At 37.1% G+C, this 22,882-nt stretch overlaps 1 protein-coding gene across 11 annotated transcripts in view; it reads right to left on the bottom strand.

The window, feature by feature from the left end:
* LOC138753854 (tau-tubulin kinase 2-like) overlaps window positions 1–22,882 on the bottom strand; it is a 250,204-nt gene that overhangs the window by 41,415 nt on the left and 185,907 nt on the right. For all 11 annotated transcript variants that reach the window (XM_069917342.1, XM_069917349.1, XM_069917348.1 and 8 more), the window contains 4 exons: window positions 22,298–22,455; window positions 15,542–15,773; window positions 8,862–9,061; window positions 2,084–2,525 (listed from right to left, as the gene is read on the bottom strand). In XM_069917342.1, coding sequence (XP_069773443.1) covers window positions 2,084–2,525; window positions 8,862–9,061; window positions 15,542–15,773; window positions 22,298–22,455 — 1,032 coding nt within the window. The remainder of the gene's footprint in view (window positions 1–2,083; window positions 2,526–8,861; window positions 9,062–15,541; window positions 15,774–22,297; window positions 22,456–22,882) is intronic.

Genomic DNA, 22,882 nt, shown 5'->3' with positions numbered 1-22,882 from the left:
TTTGATAGAGAAGGAAAATGCAAGGTTGTGTCTCTTTATGTTTTATACTTCACTTAAAAAAATCTATACAGTAAATGTAGATAGGATAGATATGGACATAAATGGTTGGTCGTCTGCTCTTTGACCTCGGGTATATTAATAATGTAGTATGTAAGCAGAATACATTTAGGTTTCAAAAGATTCTCTTCCTGTTTAAGACAACGGGAAAATCCATCTGTAATATTCTTTAATTCACAGTTCAGCTAATGATCCTGCAACTCATGCACATTCCAGCTGCTACCCCTTCAAAGGTTCTCAGGTTAAGTCCTGCATTGATTTTCCACCCTCTGAACCACCATTAAAAATGAAGGTCAAGCTACTGGCGGCTTGGAGGAAAAGCATAGCACTGTTTGAAGGACCCAATTAAAGTTAACCCATTCAAACAGTTACAGGTCTCTCCATCACACAGTAGTAATTTTAATCACCTAATCAATCCACCTTATGGCTAGAGAAGGGTTTCACAGCAGATAATCTTGTGACCAATCAAGCAACATCTTTTATCATGCTTGTATTTAAAATAATAGTCCCCATGATTTATTTATTATTTAATTTAATAGATTTCAAATGCTTCAAATTAATGTTAGTTTGACATAAAGCACTTCAAAGATGATTATAATAATCTGCACATTACCGTAAAATAATCCACCAGCCCACCTCGATTCAGCAAAAATGTGTTACTTTATAGAAAAATAAAAGCTTGCATTTTTATGTAGGTTCTCACCCAAAGAAAAACTTGCATGGAGCTCAGAAGAAAAATTGATACAAGTCAAAAAGAGATACGAGAACAGGTGCCCAAAAGATTGGCAACGGTTTTCAGGTATGAATTAAAATAAGCAATACAGAAGATTAATTTCTTGAACCCTAAATTGCTAAAAGTTGAGGTTTTGGTTCTTAGAATGATGAGAGTCCAGAACTGGTCGAATCACAGGCATTCAAGGAATGGGAGCTAGAGATAAACTCTAGAATGACAATCAAAAAGGCCTCAAAAAGAGAATAAATATTCATAAAATGAAGGGTATTAGAATGTAAAGTGATAAGCTGTTAGAGTGGAAAACATACAATTGGCGAATATGCCATTCTGTGGGTTTCCTCACTGCTCAATGCCAGATGCAGCTGTAACAAGTCAAAAACAGGAAAGACAGATGATCAAAAGCTGCAACAATTTCTAATCACTGGGAAAATGATGGACCTTTGTGGTTGCTTTTTCTCATCTTGCAGGTTTACCTTTTGGAATCCCATGATTTTTATCAAGATTGGCAACACTGGTTGCTATTAATTGGTTATTTAAATTCAAGCTTAATGAAATGAGAATGAAGAGTACTAAAAACAAATTATTGTAAGTACAGTAGTCATAGCTGAGGGTGGCAGTGGATTTTTCAATCCTGAATGTCCAGGGATCCGTGGAACTAATAGAAACTCAGAGAGTGATTAAATTGGAAAAGGCTCAAGACTGAAAATTCAAATTCAATAAAATAGTAAACAAGTGTGTTCAAATATATTTGTTTCCTTGAGTCAATTCTGACATGTATGAATAGACTTAACTATTTACTGAATTGACATGGCTGACAAACAAATGCTCTGGGGAATTCCTTTGTTAATTCTATAACTCTACAGGAAACCATCACTAATACCTCCATCGACCCTCTATACTTTTTTTATATGAGGGTTTTATATGACACAATAATGATATCTGACAATAATGACCATATCAAATGCTGCAGACTTGCTGACGGCTGAACTACCCAACAAACATGCATTGTGGAAATATTCCAGTTCTGGCTTTTTAATTGTAATCATCTATGTCACAAGTTGAATTTTAAACTTCCAGCAGAATAGCAAAGAATCTGATAAAGGCATATACTCATTTGGTGTTGTTAAATAACACAAAGAAACAATGGCACACACACAGACAAAGACAGATGGGATGGGCAAATTAGTATCAATCCTTTCAAAGGGTGTCTTCAAAAGAAAAACTAAACATGTTTATCTAAATAAATGATGCAATTCAATAGTTACACAAACACTTGTTTTTAATTACTGATACCTGTTCTTTCCCTGCTTCTGGTGACCTTGGATATCCCATACTTTTGCTTGAAATGGCTTCGACTAACTTTAGTCCTTCAGCCTGTGGAGAATCCTCTGCTAAAACTTCTGGCTCTTCGTCATCTGTTCGTCCAGTTGGACTGGTTAATTTCTGGCTCTGATGTCCGTCTGCCCTGAAATTCTGGAGATCACGCTCTTTATCCACAATGACCCACTCCTTGGAGTCAACCTCCTGCCTGCAGGAGCTTAAATTGAGTGCTACAAAGCCACTACTAACAATACCATCACCATGGTCAGGAGAACCCAAAGAAGCTGGTTTTGTACTGTCTGGAATGTATTCCTCATCAAAGTGCCACACTCTGTCAGTACGGGCTGCAGTTGAGGATTTCCGAGGCTGAGAAGCAGCAATGTTCTTTAACAAGTCTTCATGAACCTTTGGGGAACTGGGCACAGAAGAACACCAGAAGTTACATAACAGAGTATCAAAAATTATGCAGATTTGTAACTCAAATATATCATCTGTACAGCCCATTCAGACGTATTCAAAATCAATAAATCAGGTAATTGATTAACCCTAAATCTTATGTTCTAGTCCCAAGGACACATCAGATGCTTTGGCTGAGTTGGATTATTTTCTTTTTGTTTTACAATCCATTCACAGTGCTCTATATACACACACACATAATCATACAAAGCTATTATTTCTGCATTGTTTTTAAAAATATGTTCAGGCATCTTTACAGATGTTTGTTGAAACCCTGAAGATTAGAAGCGAACATGACTCAAACAAAAAGACACATTCATCACTGAAATTCCAGAGTAAACAACACAAATCACTGTTCAATGTAAATGCCTAACATATTAAACAGCCTTCTAGGTTTGTGGTCAAAGAAGAAGGCAATGAAATTAAAACTGCAGGAAATTTAAGATAAATTTCTTTATCTGTGGACTTTTTAAAGCATCCAATGTTTCACAAGAGTGCAGAAGCAAATTTTAAGTTTCTCCTGGTGGCTCAGAGGATGTTTCTCTATAGATGTTTGTAAAATCCTTATTTTCTTTTTGCTCAAAGCAGTAGCAAAAGTCAATGCTTACTTGAACTAAAGGAAAATAAATTCTGGATGAAGAGGACAGTGGCAACCACTGATAACAAAAATACAAATGGTTGACACAGAGATGATGGAATGTATATCTTCTCTCTCTACAGACACATTTTTAGTTTTTCTTTATTTTCTGGGTTTTTTTATATATAGCAGCAGCGAAAGTCCATGCTTATTCAAATTAAAAGTGAATAAATTCTGCAAGCAGATGGTAACGATGGCAACAACTGTACTGAGATTATAGTTTAATTGTTGACACAGAAATGATGGGATGTGCACCTTTTTAAATCAAGTTTATTGGCATCTAATTGTACAAGTACAACCCTGGAAAATAGCATTCTCTGGTCCTTGGTGCAAAACATGCAAACACAACTCACATAGACAAGCAACACATATTCAGGAGAAGTATTTCATCTGCTGTATACAAATAAACAAAATATTGTTTCATAAGAGCCTCAGATGGTTAGTGTGAGCAGTTCCTTTGGTCGTTCACCATTCTCACTACCCTTGGGAAGAACCCATTCCTCAGCCTGGTGGTGATGGGTCTGATACTCCCATATCTCTTCCTTGATGAGAGCAGCTGAAAGATGCTGTGTGCAGGATGGAAGGGGTCCAATAATTTTGCGCACCCTCTTCAGACAACAATCCTGGTAAATCATGTCAATAGTGGTTTTGGGGTGGGGGAATGGGTGTGGGGGGAGAAAGACTCCAGTGATCCTCTCTGCAACTCTTATGGTCCTGTGGATTGACCTCCGATCCATTTCTCTGCAGGAACCATATCACATTGTGATGCAGCTGGCTAGGCCACTCTCAATAGAGCTCCTATAGAAGGTTGACATAATGGTGGCCTGTAGCTTTCCTGCTTCAGTCTTTTCAGGAAGTAGTTGCTGTTGTGCCTTCCTGATTTGTGAGGAGATGTTGAGTGTCCATGATAGGTCATCAGTTAAGTGAATTCCAAGGAACTTGGTGCTCTCCACTCTCTACTTAAAAATTGTTGACATGTAGTGGAGAGTGGTTATTCCTGGTCCTCCTAAAGTCTAAAAGCATCTCCTTTGTCTTGTCCACATTGAGACTCAGGTTGTTACTCTCACACCATTTCCCAGGATTTTCTACCTCTTCTCTGGAGTGCAACTCATGGTTGTTGGTGATGAGACCAACTACTGTTGTGGCATCTGCATGCTTGATGACACTGTTGGAGCTGGATCTGGCGATGCAGCCATGAATCAGCAGCGTGAGCAGGAGTGGGCTGAGCACTCAGCCCTGAGGTGCGTCAGTGCTCAGCATGATGGTGCTTGACGTTCTGTTACTGACCTGGATAGAGTGTGATCTTTCCCTTAGGAAGGCCAGGATCCAGTTAAAGAGTTGGGGATTGTGTCTCAGCGAGGACAGCTTCTCCTCTAATCTCTGCGCAATGATCATGTTGAATGATGAGCTGAAGTCAATCAACAGCAACCTGGCATATGAGGCATTGTTCTCCAGGTGGGTCAGGACAAAGCAAAGTGACAAGGTGTCTGCGGAATGGTTTCTTCTATAGGCAAATTGAAATGTCCAGTGTCTCTGGGAGGTGTGCTTTGATGCTTTCTATAACTAGACGCTCAATGTATTTTATAATGGTGGAGGTCAGTGCCACAGGGCGGTAGTCGTTGAGGCCTGTCATTGTCACCCTCTTGGGTACCAGGAAGATGATAGCTGTCTTGAACCCTGCCGGAACAATGGGCTGCTGCAGTTGTAGATGTCTGTTAAGATCTCTGTCAATTGGTCTGTGCAGTCCTTCAGTACCCGACCAGGTATGTTATTGGAGACCTGATATTTATTTATTTGAAGGAATGGGTGACACTTGTGTAGACAACTTTGTTCTCTTGAACGGAAAATGCCCGTTCTCTTTGAATGAGAAGCTTTTTGATAGACTGTTTGATAGACACAATCCCCAACTCTTTAACTGGATCCTGGCCTTCCTAAGGGAAAGATCACACTCTATCCAGGTCAGTAACAGAACGTCAAGCACCATCATGCTGAGCACTGACACACCTCAGGGCTGAGTGCTCAGCCCACTCCTGCTCACGCTGCTGATTCATGGCTGCATCGCCAGATCCAGCTCCAACAGTGTCATCAAGATTATAACAAAAGACGACCCTTTGAGACACCACAAAGATACTTTTGATCCCGAATTTGGAAACGTCGCACCTGTTCTCCAGGGAAAAAGTTGTTTTGTGTGGTGTAAGGTAAAACATCATGAGATGGGAATGTGTAGGGAGTTACCCTGTACAGGGCAGTAACAAGAAGGGGAGGTGTCCTTGTACTCCTGTTAGGTAAAACATCATGAGATGGGAATGTACAGGGCTGTAACAAGATGTAAATGCATCCTTGTACTTACAAGATAAGAGAGACATTGATGGATTGAGAGGCAGGAAGCTAGCAGGGAAAGGATAGCAACAGTTTTAGTCATTGGACAAGTAATGATATGATGATGTTCTAAGCATGTATCCAAGGGTATAAAAAATCACCATTTTGCTGATAACGGCAGAATGCATTCTCCGACTAACTTTGTTAGTCGCAAGTGTTACAATCCGGTAATAAAGAACAAAGAACCCTGATTTCGACTCAGCCTGGTGTTTGTCTCACTCATTCATGAACAAAGCAGACCTAACAATTGTTAGGTCTGCTTTGTTCATGAATGAGTGAGACAAACAGTGGGTGCACCTTTGATAGGGCTCTCCTCACCTTGGCCATGGCTGTTTATCAGAGGGACACAGAGCTTTCTTTGGCAGCCTGTTCTTCTCATCAAACCCTGCACAGAAGAATGTTCAGTCTATCTGGAAGGGAGGTGTCATTGTTCTCAACTCACAAAATTGACCTGTTATCATCTTGATCCTGTGCCACACGTGCCTCGTGTAGTCAGTGTCACCCAACTGTCTGTGGATCTTCTACATATACCCTTGCTTGAGGATGCATCCAGTAAAATGCACAATGGTTTTAAACCAGTTAATGTGATGTGAGATAAAGTCCCCCAAAAGAGATGGATGTGCAAAGTTAGAGAACATGGGAAAGGAGGTAATGTATTGACATGGATAGAAAGCTGGTTGGTAGGCAGGTATTAAATGGGTTCTTTACAGATCAGCAGACAATTATTAGCAGGGTACCACAAGGTTCAGTGCTAAAACCCCAGCTATTTGCAAAGTATATTAATGACCCAGACGAAGGAACAAAATGTAAAACGTAACTTTGCAGATGACACAAAGCTGGGTGGCTGAGGAAGATTCCAAAAGGCTGCAGGATGACATGGTCACATTAAGAGAGTGGGCAAATACATGGCAGATACAGTATAATATCGATATATATGAGGTAATCCACTCTGGTGGCAACAATGGACAAGCAGTTTAATATCTGAAAGGGTGGGAAATTAGGAAAAGGAAAAGTGCAATGAGACTTGGGTGTCATGGTGTATCAGTCATTGAAGATTGGCAGATGGTGATGAAACAGCATATTTGCATTTATTGCGAGAATTTTGTATTATAGAAGCAGTGAATTCTTATTGCAGTTGTATAGGGCCTGCGTGAGGGGCCGCATCTTCAGCATCAAGTATAGTTTTGGTTTGGTAATCTGTGGAAGGGCATTCTTGCTATTAAGGGAGTGAAGTAAAGGTTCACCAGACTGATTCTAGGACAGCATAACTGACGCGTGAAGAAAAACTGAATTGACTAGGGTTATACTAAATTTTAAATTTAGGCACACATCCAGCACGGTAACAGGCCCTTCCAGCCCACGAGCCTGTGCTACCTATATAAACACCAATTAGCCTGCAAATCCTTACAATTTTTGAAGGGTGGGAAGAAATTGGAGAACCCAGAAGAAACCTACGCAGACTTGGGGAAAACATAGAAACTCCTTACAGGCTGTGGCAGATTTGAACCAGAAGGGATCTTACTGCAGCATACAACATTTAGACAGGACTACACACCCTAAATGCAGGAAAACTTAGAAAGAAAGCAAGTGTTTCAATTGCAAATGAAACACAGACCATCTTTTCATCACCTTCCTCACCTGTTTTGCTCTCCTGCCTCTGCTGTTTTCAGTGAACAGAAAATAATCAAACAAACTTGCTTCAAAAACAGAATACCTGGATCTCTCAATTACAGAAATATTACTCTGCAATTATTTCAAATATATACTAAATTCATCCTCAAAAATGTCCGACTGAATAGTCACATTGATGGTAGACAACAAGATCCTAGACACCTGTTGCCGAAAGGAGATCAGATGTATCAAGGACTGTTACGAGCAGGGGCAACTATTGTAATTTGAGTAACTCTGAAATAAACATGACTTGTCAAATAAGACTTTCCTCTGCTACCTTCAGGTAAGATCTTTCTTGAGGGACAAATTAGGTCCATCCATGATCTTACCGATGTGCAGTGATATAAAGACCCTGATTTGAAAGGGGAACACATGGAAGCTCATTTCGGGATGTATTTTTTGCTCCAAACACAGGGCCCTAAACTGGGCCTTCACAAATCAAGGCAAAGGTGGGAGTCAGACTTAGGACAATAATCGATGAGCAGTGATTGTCAGAGCAGCATGACTGCTATTATTAATACGCGGTATAGGCTGGTGCTGTATAATTTTCTCCACCAGCTATATATGACACCACAAAAAATTGAATCAGGCTAAACCAGCAATTTCAGACCAATGCTTCAGTTGTGGCATTGCAACTGGAACCTTTGTGAACACAACCTGGACATATTCCAAGGAGAGACCCTTCTGGGTGGAATTAGGCCAAGCCCTAGAACAAAAAACATAGGCAAAGAATCCCCACAGGACCCAGAGCTATTCCTACTGGGAAGCATAAGGTTCAAGATAAAGCCGTCCAAATTCCTAATCCAATTCGTAATGATCGCATTGGCAGTGGCCAGGAAGTGCACAGCGGTAACCTGGAAATCTGACTCCTACTTCGGCATTGCGTGCTGGAATACAGAAATCCAAAGCTGTGTTCCCCTGGAGAAAATTACCTACAACTTCAGGAAAAAAAACTTACTAAAATTTGGCAACCATATTTAAATTTCATAGGAGCACAGTTAAAGTGTGGACCCGCAAATTTCATAGGAGCACAGTTAAAGTGTGGACCTGCAAGTCTCACCGCCCTGCCTTCCCCATCTATCCTTCTAAGGGAGTGGTGGGGGGGGTCCATTCCATCCCAATCAAGTAAAAAAAAGGTTACAGCCTAGGTGCCTGGGCCATGACAAATCCCTGATGTGTTCCCTAATTTTGTTGAGGATGTCTTGAATGAAATCCATAACTGTGGTCTGTTAAGAGGCAGGGGGAAGAGGGGGGAAAATGGCTTGGACTCAACAGCAAATTTTGTACATTATTGATAACTGTAATTTGTGATTGATTACTGGAAATTGTGAGTTTGAAAATTTATAAATAAAGTATTCAAAAAAATATATACTAAATATATATATATATATATATATATATATTAGTACAATAAACAGTTATTTCATTGAGAAATTCAACTGACTATAGAGGCACAAGAATAACTTATCCTAACACCCTCAGAAGAATGCTTCTCCATTAAGAAATGTTTAATACAAATGTTCAATCCTTTGAATATACACTGCGAAATAACTGCAGCATTTCTTCACAATGAAAAATTAATCCAGGAGAGAATAAACTTCCACTTACCAAGCTTCCAAGAATTTATCAGTGCTAGGCTTTGGCTCCAAGGTGAGACGCTTTTCAAACTCAAAGCTGTGAATTGATCTCAACTTTCTTAATAATGGCATATCCCGATCTGGTTGCAAAGTCTCAGAGCGTACCTTTACAGGGGATCCATTTTGAGGCACATTTCCAGTACCATGACTACTCTCTTCTTCTGTCCCCCCCTGCAATTTTAGAAGCAAAATATTTTACTGCATATGTTACCTGATCTCCAAATAAAACAAAAGAATTTTTCAGATATCTGTGTCCACTTGGTCCATGTTTTAGATGACGTGTTTAATCCAAAAGTGCAATCATAGAAAGGCACCATTCTGAAGGAATCTGGGATGTTGTGATCAATATTCTCAATCAAAACTCATTAAAACTCCCTCTCAAACTATGCTGTCTACAAATCGATGCTGCGTTTTCTTATAAAACAATAATGACCACAGGTACAGATTGGCCACAAATAGCTTTAATATTCCTTGGGATTAAAAATTCCTATGGTAAACAAGCTTGCTTTTCTTTAATACACATGCATGAATAAAAGAGACTGACCTTGAAGCAAATTACAAAAAGCTTTGAGAGTTTTGAATTTACACTTGTTGAAGCACTAATGCCAAATAAATCAAAGCTAAAATTATGACCCTCTTTGCTTATACCAAGATGTGTTTGTTGTATAATGTACAGATGCAAAGTTCTTACTTTCTATGGCCACCAACTACAACTGTATAAATTAAATTACCACAATATGCCAAGACAGGAAAAGAGATAATATAAAAGGATAGATAAATAAATATACATAGTTACAGTTGATGGAGAAGAAAGATAATGTTTCAATATTGCAGACTGATCTTTCCTGTTATTGATCCATCATGATTAATGAAAAATTGTTTACATTTTCCCAGGTTTTTCTGACCAGAAAGATGATAACCAAAATACTTTTAACAGAAAATGCTGGAGATACTCAGCAGGTCAGGCTGCATCTGTGAGAAGGGAAACAGTTAATGTTTCTTGTCAAAGTCCTTCGACAAAACTGGAAGAGACAAAGGCCGTTAAGATACAGGGATGGTGGAGAGTAGGGGATGATCCGGATAAGGTGAAAGCAGGGTGACCATGGCGACAAGCTGTAATCAATTATCTGGGCAATTGAGAGCATGTCAGTGGATAGAGGGATAACAGAGAAAAGAACAAAGGCAAACGAATGTAAAAGCTGCAAATTTCAGAGTGGGAAAATATTCTTGCACAAGGTTTTGTCCGTCCCTTGCTCCCAGAGAAAATAAAAAGAGCAAACAAGCTCAGCCACCATCACAGATGGGTGACTGATACAGACTGAGAAATGAAACAATTCGAAGTTTACATTCACAAGCGAGCATCAGGCATGTCTGCCCTCTATACATTGCAGCTCCTACATTCTTTTTTTTAAATCATCTAACTGCATAATATTGAAGTGGAGTTGAGACCACAGCTATATTAGCCATTATGGGCAGGTTCCATATACAAGATGGCCTATTCCTGCTCCTATTTCTTATCTTGATATTTACTCAATGGCCAGATAACCTTGTTTACAGGCTAGTCCCATGGTCACCACCCTCCCTGCAGCTTCTTTTGTTGTCTTCCCAGCTCTGAAGGAGGAGGGTTGTTCTGAAACATTAAATTCCATTTCCTTCCCCTCAGATGCAGCCCGACCTGGCAAGTATTTTCAGCATTTTAGAGATCCCCCAGCAGGGAACACAAGGAAGCAAAAATTAGTGGGAAGAGGATTGAGAAGTTTTTTTTTAACTTACAAAAGGTAACTAAAAAAAATTTAAGAGGGAAACAATGCAGTATGAATGTAGCAAATAAATATCAAAGAGGATGTAAAAAGCTTCTCAAGTATTTAAAGAATAACAGAAGTGAGAAAATGACACTGGTGAAGTAATAATTGGGGACATTAGATAGCAGAAGAACTACATGAGTATTTTGCATCATTCTTCACTGTGGAAAACACTAGCAGTGCGCCAGATGTCAAACAGTATCAGGGAGAAGGTGCTCAGAAAGCTGAATGGTCTGTAGAAAAAACTAATTACTGTAGTTGTGAATTTCCTACTCATTGCTGCATGTACAGTGTGGAACTCTGGTCAATAGGTCCATCTCCAGCCTGCTGAGTCAAAATGAATACTAACCAGTGTCAAAAGTTCATTAAAAATAAAATACAAGACCCCTGGATTACTTAATCTTTAATGCCCAATCAGCTTCCTGCTGATCTGAGCTTTTCAAATTCAACTGCCTGAGTCACCTGACTCCAATTGCCACGTGCAACCTTCCAATAAAACCCATGCTGAAGTCTGCTACAAGTCAAAGGGTGGATAAGATATGCATTGCTCCCTCGGTTGAGTTCGTCGAGGCAGAGGTAATGATCTTTCAGGAATCAATAAACTTCTGGCATGGTCCTGGAGGACTGGAAAAAATTGCAAATGTCACTCCACTATTCAAGAAGGGAGTGAGGCAGCAGAAAGGAAATTATAGGCCGGTTACCCTGATGTCACATGTTGGGAAGATGTTGCAGTAGATTGTAACAGATGAGGATATGGACTACTTGGAGGCACATGACAGGATAGAACAAAGGCATTCTTAAGGGAAAATTTTGCTTGACAAACCTATTGGAACTCTTGGAGGAAGTGACAGGCAGGCTGGATAAAGGAGATGTAGTGAATATTGTGTACTTTAATTTTCAAAAGACATCCAACAAGATGCCACCCATGAGACGGCTTAATATGGGACCATGTATTAAAGGAAAACATTCTAGCATGGGTAGAACATTGGCTGATTGGCAGGAAGCAGATTTGGAATGCAAGGATCACATTCTGATTGACTGCCAGGGGTCAGAGATGGGGATGCTTCTTTTTATGTTGTATATTTATGATTTGGATTATGGAATGAATGGCTTTGAGATCAAATTTGCAGATGATTTTAAAGTAGATGGAGGAGCAAATAGTGCAGAGGAAACGCAGAGGCTGCAGAAGGACTTAGACAGATGGACAGAGAAGTGGCAAATTAATATAATGTCGTAAAGAGTACAGTCATGCTTTTTGATAGAAAAAAAATAAATGGACAGACTATATTTTAAATGGGGAAAAAAATTGAAAATACCCAGATGCAAAGGGACCTGGGAGTCCTGGTGTAGGAAGGCCTGAAGATAAACTTGCATGTTGAGATGGTGGTGAAGAAGGCAAATGCAATGCTGGCATTCATTTAAAGAGGGAGAGAGAGAATATTAGAGCAGAGATGTGGTGTTGAGGCTTTATAAGGCTGGTGAGACCTCACTTGGAGTATTGTGAACAGTTTTGAGCTCCTCATTTAAGAAAAGATGTGCTCATGTTGGAGAGGGTTCAAAGGAGGTTCTCTTGGATGATTCAGCAAATGAAAGGGCTATGAGAAGTATTTGACAGCATTTAGCCAATATTCATTGAAATTTAGGAGAATGAGGGGGTGAAATCTCATTTGAAATATTTTGACTGTTGAAATGTGTGGATAGAGACGGCATGGAAAGGTTGTTTCCTATGGGAGAGGGTCTAGGACAAGAAGACACAACTTCAACATTGAAGGGTGTCTGCTTAGAACAGATATGCGTATGTGTTTCTTCAACCAGAGGGTGACAAATCTGTGAAATTTGTTGCTGACTATCCTTGTATAATGCTATAAAATTTGCAATGCCTTCTGGTTACATATTTATCATATCTAGACGAAGGGCTCAGACCCAAAACATCGGCTATATTTCTTAACTATACAAAGTATGTTGAGTTTCTCCAGCCTTGTGTTTGTACTCATTTTATATCTACTGAGCCTGACATTGCTTACATTATATGCCAACATTTAAAAGATTCACTGGATCTCAATGAATCCAAAATATAAATTGATGAAATAATTTAAACATCATAGCTAATGAAAAAAGGCTTCATATTTTGTTTTTTTTTAAACATCAAAGTGTTAGTGCAATATATTCTTAAATTATTGGCACTTTATTATAATATATAAAATGCAGCAATGAATAACCAATATCCACAGAGCAGTTTTCCTCAAAAGGAAATGTTTTAATGATGCTGGTTAGAAAAATGAGCATTGGTCAAGACACAGGAGAGAAATCCTGCTCTTGTTCAGAGAGCCACACAATCTTTTACATTCAGGTCTGATGGTAAGCATCCTGTTCATCTTTCCCTCTGCCCATACTAAAGCACTATAATGCACCAGTATGTCAATTCAGATTACATGCATCACTCATCAAAACTTAATGTAAACTAAGAATCACTACAAAATTGAGTGTGTCCTTGAATCTCTCGCAGTAAGTCTGGTTTTTTTTTTGTACAACTTGGATAAAAAGATTGATTTCAACATATCTAGTCTGTGTCGACTATCAGTAAATTCAAAGATGGATGTACACTTCTGATCATTATGAAAAAAGAATAAACCCACTGGAACTCTGGCTGCTATTTGACTCCAGGATACCATTGTAACACTGAAAATAGTACTGAGGCTCAATGTTTCCTGGTCAACCATTTCCTACATTTAACATGATGTATACTTCCTCCTGCAATCCATGGCTGTCCCATGTTCCCTTTTACTATGATGGATATATATATGATACAAATTAAGCAATGTTCCAGATTTTCAATAGAATACTCTTTTGGATGCTACTTCATCAAGATAAAGGTAGTTTGTGCTGAAGAATTTGAACAGTAAATATCTCTGATACGTTACTAAGGGTTAAAGAATAATAAAGTAGCTGCAGTTTAAAGAAACCAACTAGAAATCAAACATAATATTTTAATTACTCAGAAGATTCAAATTATTGATTAGCACTTCGCTATTGCATTGTCAGCGACCCAGGTTCAAACGAGCACTGTGGGTTTCCCCTAGATACTCCAGTTTTCTCCCACATCCCAAAAAAGTACAGTTAGTAGGCTAATTGATCACTTGAGCGTATTTGGGCAGCATGAGTTCTTGGGCTAGAAGGCCTGGATTTCTAAATTAAATTACATTCTAAAAAGACATGAACCATTTCCTTGCAAACTAATCAACAATAATCCTATATTCTAAGGCAACCAGAGTTCAAATCTAATTCGATCAGTCCTCGGAAACAAGTTTAATTATTATGCCACAAGATATTTCTGAGTTTATGGGCAACATTATGGCTCTTTAACTAAAAAAGGATTTTTACTACAGAACATCTGGGTTATTAGCACTGGCAAGTATTTAAGTCATTACTATTTTAAAATCTTAATAGAAATTCCCTTATTATTGTCTAATAAAGATTTAAAAATACATTTAAAATGGTTTAAGGTACAAACAGGAACATGCAAAACATCACAGGTATGAAAATAACAATTTATTGGTGCTTTTTGGTCCTCTATTTTACTTTTCCCCACTTTTTCCATCGGGTATGTCTTTTTGCTTCTAGCGCCATGATCCAAAATCTCCATTCACTGATATTATGGAAACTACTACATTTCCAAGGGTAATTTTATTATCTTCAGTGTTACAATGGTATCCTGGAGTCAAATAGCAGCCAGAGTTCCAGTGGGTTTATTCTTTTTTCATAATGATCAGAAGTGTACATCCATCTTTAAATTTACTGATAGTCGACACAGACTTGAAATCAATCTTTTTATCCAAGTTGTACAAATAGTGAGGATCTAACCAGTTGCCCACATCACACTAAACACCCACCCCCCCAAACCGTTGTCGCTGATCCTGCCCGGGAGGCTAAGATCCCCACTCTTGCATGGGAGGTTGTTCTCCTTGATGGCACTGGGACAGCAGAGAGCCAAGTACAGTGGAGGGTAAAGAAGAAATGGAAAGAGAGAGAGAGAGAGAGAGAGAGGGAGGGAGTTACCTGAAACGAGGACAATCTCCCCATGCACTTCCTGACCCACCGACTTCCTCCATTCACTCACTGATGGCTCAGGATTCCTGTCTGCTTCTCTGAGTTGGCATCCAGCAGTTCAGTGTCTGTCTTCCAGGCTGGTTTTGACCTCTGTTGTTACCAAACTGGTGCTAAAAGCACGTCAAAGCCCCACAGAAGCACGGCGGGTGAAAATTTTTTTCAACGTGTGACGTCATGTTTGGATAATTGGACTTTTCAGTTAACTGAATTTCAAATATGGGGAAATGTACTGCATATAGTTTGGTTTTATGGCATGATGGGACAGTTAGCCTATCTTGGCTCTGAACATTCCCATCAGTCTTGTTCTCCCACTTATTTTCCTGAAATGCTTACTGTCTCACATGCCAGAGATACGAGACATTATTTTAAACAAATCAACAATAACTTGCGTACTTGAGACGAAGTTCCAGGTCAATGAGGAAGTCCAAAATAATGACTGCCTGTCATTTCTTGTATACTATTTTGCATTGTCTATAAAGAAGACTATTTTCATGCTTGCCTTGAAATAGCCAATTTACATCAAAGAGAAATATCTATGCCAATAACAAAATTGGTAGAAATAGAGAACACCTGAGGCCAAAAGGAGAATCAACATAACAAATAACAAAATTGCCAAGCAAGTACAATTTACAGTATTTTCAGCAAGATGCTGAGCAATAATCCAATATAAACATGACAATGATGGTTTTGATTCAACTTTTAAAGTCCTACGTCCTTCTTTGACAGATTAAATCCAATTTACCTTACAGCCAGAGAGCTTCATTTTGTTCCTGTTAATGTCCATTTCTTCCCAAACATCCTTCTCGCCAATGTAAGGAGCTTGTAGGTTTTGAGATCCTTGAACTTCTGCCATCCTTTCGGGGCAGATAATGCCTGGAATAGCATTTTCACCATCACTGAGCTGCTCATCTTGCAATACCTCATCAGTGTTTTCTTTCATCAGATCCCCTGGCACCAGAGAAGCATTGGCAATTCTGTCAAAATAAAAGCATTAATTAGGGCACTTTATGAAGCAAACTTTAAGGTTTGGGGATTAAAAATAAAACTTTATAATTATTAAAAATACTGGTATATTTCTTTTGACAGCAGTCCTACCTGATAAATGGAAATACATTAGATACTCTATTACCTGGGAAGCAACACTTTTACACAAGTGGTGGGAGCAGATTCAATTGCAATCCACAAAAGCCAAATGGATAAATATTAAAAATGAAAAAATTAAAGGCAGGAAAGAGGAGCAAGAAAATGGATCTAATTTACTAATGGAGTCTTTCAAAAGCAGGGTGAGGCAATCTATGTGATAAAATTCTGGATTCTCTCAAATATTTATCTTGTTATTTGTACAAAATACATTTAGCAATATATGAATAATTCAGCTATTACATTGGAGGATGCATAGTTTATTTGTATCTGGTGACAATCAGCAGTTGATTATATTGAGCAAAATTTGCTGTCCAAAAAGAAAAATTGTGTCTGATCTATATTCTTTCAATCACTTGTGGTAGTCAGTTCTAATCAACATCTCTGTGACATTTCCTCTTTTTTTTTAAGGATTGTTACCTCAGCTGAATCACGATGAACAATGATGCATCTTTGATGGACAGCTATCTACTGTTAATGGGTAAATGCAAAGAAACACAAGAACATTCTTGATGATTGAAGGGCTGGGAGATCACTCTACATTCTGAAATTTTCTAGACAATTTTCCACTCACAACGTCAATATTAGATCCTTGGTCATGAGAGCACCAACATCTTGAACAATACATAGTAGTAGATACTGAGCAGCTATTGTATTGTCTGTGAATGCAGCTTGTTTTTTGATGGAACTTAGAGGTAATCCAACATCAAATATTTGACATATTACGTTGGTAATTGAGATTAAATAAGCAATAACCACATTTCAGAAATGTATGCAAAAGCATGTAATTTGGTAGTCAAAGAATGTATTTTTCATAAAAATGGTAAAAGCTACAAAATATAGGACATCAACAGCAGGCCATGATGCACCATTTTTCTTTTCTAGCACACAAATCTGATTTGGAACATAAATGACAAAATTTCTTTACCACATGAACAAAATGTAATGTTCCTGTGATTCAAAGCACTAAGATATTAACAACAGCCTTATTTTTATGAAGTAAACAAATTACTTAATTTTAAAACCATTGGATTTTTAATAAAAAGGATTAAATTAGATTTGATTAGGTGGAGGGATCTACCTTTGGGTTTACTAGGGAGGATTAATACCATAAAAATGAATATTTTTCCTAGAATACAATATTTGTTTCAATCAATTCCTTATTTTTTTAAAAAAAGTTTTTTTAAGGATTTATATAAAGCGATTAGAGAATTCTTATGGAAGGGAAAATTTCCGAGAGTAGCAATGAGAAAATTGATGTGGGATTTTCAATTTGGAGGTTTAAGATTACCGAATTTTCAGCATTATTATGAAGCAGCTCAATTCACATTTCTTAGTGCATTAATGAATATGGACAACCCACCTAGTTGGGTAAAGATAGAAATGGCGGTTATTTTAGAAAAATTTCCTCATGAGTTTTTGTTTCGATGGAATAAAAATTTATTACGAACTTATGATGTGCCAATATTGAAAGATTTATTGAATTTAAGGACAAGTAAACAAAAAATTGGGACTTAAAAATATATATTCTGGAAGAATGCCATTATATAATAATCAACTTGTTCCTTTTACGGTCTCCAATGCCACTTTGAAACAATGGGAAAAGAAGGGAATAAAAAATTTATCTGATTGTTTTTCTGAGGGTTGTTTTTGTTCCTTTGACAAATTACAAAGGAAATATGGTATTAGTGCAAATTCTATATTTGTATATAGAGCCTGCAGCTGACGTGGACTTTTTACCCCCTCCATAAATCTTCGTCCGCGAAGCCAAGCCAAAGAAGATATTTGTATATTATCAATTAAGATCTTTTGTAAAACAGTTATGTGGTCGACATATGATTTTATTGCCTGAATCTAGTTTTGAAGAATATGTACTTTCAATACCAAAAAAGGGATATATATCTGATTTGTATTGTATTTTACAAGAAATTGATAGTAAAAAAGACTGCGATAAAGATAAGTTGAAATGGGAAAAAGATTTAGGACATAAAATACCTGAAGAAGCTTGGATGGAAATTTGTCAGAATAGTATTCGGAAATTAATTAACGCTAGACTAGCGATGATTAATTATAATTTTATTCATCAGCTATATTTAACGCCGGAGAAATTAAAAAAATTTGGTCTTAGTAAGTTGGATTCTTGTTTTCAATGTGATCAGACGGCCAATACTTTTTTGCATACTGTTTGGCTTTGTGATCGATTGCAACAGTTTTGGAAAGGTATTCAATCTATTTTTTAACAGTTTATATAATATCCATCTTGTATTAGATCCCGATATATTTTTATTAGGGAACATGCAATCATTAATTGATTTAGGTTTAGAGGATTATCAGATTTCCTTTATCTATTTAGCTTTAGTCGTGGCTAAGAAATGTATAGCACTTACTTGGAAAGATAGAAATATACTAACTTTAGATAAGTGGTATTTGGAAATGAAATTTTGTTTGACTATGGAAAGGATATCTTTTTCAATTCAGGATAAGATGTCTTTTTATAAGTTAAAGTGGACTCCGTTTGCTAATTATATGCATTTAAGTTTGATTTAAATATATGTTTAAGTGTGATATTTTAGTATTGACAATTTTTTTTTTGCTGTTGTTAGAATTTTTTTAGGTTAAGTTTTATCTCTTTTTTGTAAGTGGGTATTTTTTTTCATATATAATATTGTCAATTTTATTAACTCTTCACTCTTTATTTTGGAGGGGAGGGTTGGACTAATTTTAAGTTAGACTATTAATATTGTGTTACAATTAACGGGGGGGTTATTTTGTGTAGTTTTCTGATGTAATATTGTAATCATACCTTTTTAATTTTTTTTCTATTTTTCTTTAAATGTAATTCTTTATTGTATTCATGTTATAAAATTTTAAATAAAGTCTTCAAAAAAAAAAACCATTGGATTGATTCAAATGGTTCCACCAGTGAAGAGTCATTGGTTATTCCCGATACTTATCCACTTTTGGGATAGCTTTTTTTGTGGAAAAGATGACAACACTGCATGAAAGGAATACGAAAAAAGCTGTGGGTACACAGTGCCCTTTTATTTGCCAGAGGAGCCTAAAATTACTTGATCCCAGCACATGGAATGTGAGACAAGTTAATTTAATAAGAAATGGTGGGGTGGAAAGAAAAAATTTTAAAAAGCAATTTTAATCAATGCTTGGCTTCCACAGCTAAATATACAAAATAAAACTATTCTGGAATTTATCACTACATTGATAGCATAGTTATTAGGCTATAATTTCATATCCCAAGATGAACCAGAGCAAATGCTTTGATGTTACTACAAAGCATATTTACCACTATCGATTGGCAATGGATTTCTAAGAAACTAACTTTGCTTGGCTTGCTTCCATCTGGATAAACTAATTTCCCTGCTGACTGGTTTCAAGACTGTTTTAGACATTTACTCAACTGTAGCTGAATTTTGAGTATATAGAGCAATATAAAGCAATGCAATAATTAAATGATTTATAAAATGAATCATCATCTGAACAAAGATTTTCAATAATGTTTTATATGAGTCCTAAAATTGTATAGTTTCCAAGAAGCCCAGAGCAGAACCAAGTTAGAAATAAGGCATCAGCAAATAATAAATCTGACCAAGTAATTGTTTAGAGATAGAAAGTCAACTCAGCAAAAAATACATTTTACATAGCGAGGTTCAAGGAAGGCATAGCTCAACTCCAAAGCCAACTCCCAAAGTATATTTTCTCAAGTAGCATGTTGTCCAAATCACCTGCCTTGCCACATTCATGCTGGCTTCAAAGTTATCTAATTCTCTTATGTTTTGTTTCAAGAATTATTTCATATATTCACTACACATATTTATTTACTTCCTTAATATAATAGGAAATCCTCCTGCAAGTAAGAATACTTTTGGAAATAAAGATTTTGCAGTGGCATGTGCATGACCAAATACTAAATCAGATTTAGACCATCACTTTTTTAAACCACTTGAAAAAGTCATGAAATGGTCCATTGAGGTAAATCTTAAATTATTACATAACTTGTTCTTTTACAATTACATAAAATTAAAAAGCAAATTATTACAATGCTCTTCAAAGTGGGTTGACATACTCCACTTCTCATTTCATCCAAAACTTTGATCCTCCGACTACATTCAAATCCCACCACCCTTTTTGCTGAGTTGTGTGACCTCCCACACAAAATGGCCTTTTCCCTTCCCCTTGCTGACCATCATCTCCATAATCCTATATTTCTTGAGATGTACAAGATGTTCAGATCCCTCATTCCCTCTCTGGTGATTGGGCCATAAGACAAAGGTTCAACATACAAGAATTCCTTACGTTTACATCTACCTTCGTATCTACTCAGAACAAGGTCTTTGACTTTGTTGGTCACTTCTCTTAATCTTCCCACCTTTATCACAGTGTGCAGTTTACCTCATAACTGTGAAGCATTTTTGAACGTTGTACATCATATAAATGTAACGTTGCAATACCTTGAAGGTATTACATCTGCATAAATGCAACACCCCTCCCAATTTTCCAAAGTGCCACAATTCCCCCTGAAAAAGTAATACAGAACAACTTATTTTCCCTATGATGAGAAATCAGTTGTAAAAATTAATGGCTGCTGGGGTGTATTGGATTATGTCATCTTAAAATTAACTAGATACTATTACTGCTGGTGGAATACAACATTTATTTATGAAGGTAGGTATGGGAATGTTCAGAAAAAAAAACACCATTATGGTATGCATTCAAAAAATAGTGAAATAAAGTGCAATATTTCTTCAAGAGGATTTAGAAGTAGAGGATACAATGGTTTAACTTGAAAACCAGTATGGAATATTTAATACAAGAGTTTTGAAATGATCGTTTCTTACATTGATGGGTAAGTAATAATTTCCCTCAACTTAGCTCAGGATCATATTCTGCAATAAAATACAATCCATTTTTCCACTTAACAAATGACATAAGATAAACCTTATTAAATTTGTTAATGGTAAACATTTTATTTTTGTACTTTGTGAGTTACACCAGCTGTTCTGTAATATCCCATATCGAATTAGGCATTCCCACCAGAGAAAATTGATGAGGGCTCCAATGTGATCCTTTTACTTAATTGAGTATTAAATCAAGCTTGACTATCCCCCCAGTCCATCTTGAAGCCTGTCTGTACAGATCCCATAAAATCTTTCTCACTTTCTTTCTCTTTATAATATAAAAATAAAAAATAATTCTCAATGTTTAAAATCTTATTGGCTCTGGCTCTGTTTCCCCCTTCTAACCATATCCTTGTTTCCTATCCTTCCACCCCAACCTATGCTATTCACTTGTTGTCTTTTATTCTTCTTAACATTCCAGTTGTAACCTCTACAACAAGCCATATTTATAGAGTTTAAAACATTCAAAGGTACCTCAATGATGCAGCGATCAAACAACAGTTAACATCATGTCATATAGTCTGAAAAGCTGATCAAAGCTTTGGTCAGAAATATAGCTCTTGAGGTGCAGAGGCTGAAGGAGGGTTTAACACCAAGACAATTAAAGGCATAACAAGCTGCCAGAGCAATCCAATGCAGTATATATGATGCCTGGGTTAATAGGATGCATCATCGTGTCTAACCTGACGGTGGATCACAAACACCCAATCAGAATATGAGCAGAATTTCAAATACAAGTTTAGAAAGTTCTCAACTTTGGAGGCCAATCAGGAGATCATTGAAATAGTCTCTGATTTTGTCATTTTCCTTGTCTCCAAAGAAATGTACAAACCATGCTTTGTACTTTGTGAATATCATTGCTATACATGTGAAAACACTTTCCTGCAAACAGTGAAAATTACTCTCACCTCTAGCATTATTACAGGAACTTAAACAAAGCTGTTTAATTTTAATTATGCAAATGTATATTAACATTAAAAACCCGATTGTTTGAATGGTTTATAGGTCCATTGATTTTTAAAGTTAAATTATAATGAAGAACTAAATACTGGACACAATTGAACCAAGCCCCAGAGGGTAGAACTCAATCATTTCTGCTGACTGTTGAATGCTTTACTCTGTGGAGCTGAGTCAATTAAATCAAATGGGGTTTGCCCTAAAAGCATCAGGAGTTGGCACACATATTCTGCAGATTTTTTGAGATTGGGGCTGAAAACTGCATGGTCTGAGGAAACGGATATAAGTTAAGTAATGGGTTCTAATCACGGTTCTAGATTTCAGATTTATTGACGAGAGGACAATGATGAGATTCCTTGAGATCTTTTTTCCTTGTGTGTGGCAGAATTAGTAGTGCAAAAATTAAACTATACACAATGCAAAACATGCAAAGAACTGTAAATATTCCCTTCACATATTTAAACCCACAATCACAACATTTTACTCACCCAAGAGCAGCAGGAGTCTGCCTTGTATGTAGCTGAGGAGTGGTCGAGGTGGTTATCATGGTAAAAGATCCATCCATCCCAGTTTTCTCCCAGTCAAAAGGGTCACTATCAACAACCCCGTGTGCTTTAATGCTGTTGTCAAACACAGACATCAACAACTGCAGGACAAAGAGAAATAAGATTACCAAAAACGTAACCATGCAATAAGACAGTCGTATCACTCTCGAACAATTGCAAAGTAGTACATTATGGTAATCATAATTATAAGGCTCGTATGTTAACAAGGTCCTTGACATGAGAATTAAATCATTTGAAATAGAAAAAATAAGGTGGAACCCAAAGCTGAACCATGTTTTTTTTTAAATCAATGTGACAAAACTCAAGGAGGTTACGAAGAATTATTGATATTTATTGAGTTGTAGTCAACAACTATCAAATATAAAATAAATATTTATTAAACCATTATGACTAAATTTACAGGACTACAAATTCAGCCTCAGTATCGACAAACCAATCAAACTATAGATACAATAGTTGTGCTTAAGGGGCTTCCAGAAAGACTAAGAGAGGGATAGACATTATGTG

Source organism: Narcine bancroftii, chromosome 2, assembly GCF_036971445.1.
Source record: "Narcine bancroftii isolate sNarBan1 chromosome 2, sNarBan1.hap1, whole genome shotgun sequence".
In the NCBI taxonomy this organism is placed as follows: Eukaryota; Metazoa; Chordata; class Chondrichthyes; order Torpediniformes; family Narcinidae; genus Narcine; species Narcine bancroftii.
This window is presented reverse-complemented; position numbering and strand designations above follow the sequence as displayed.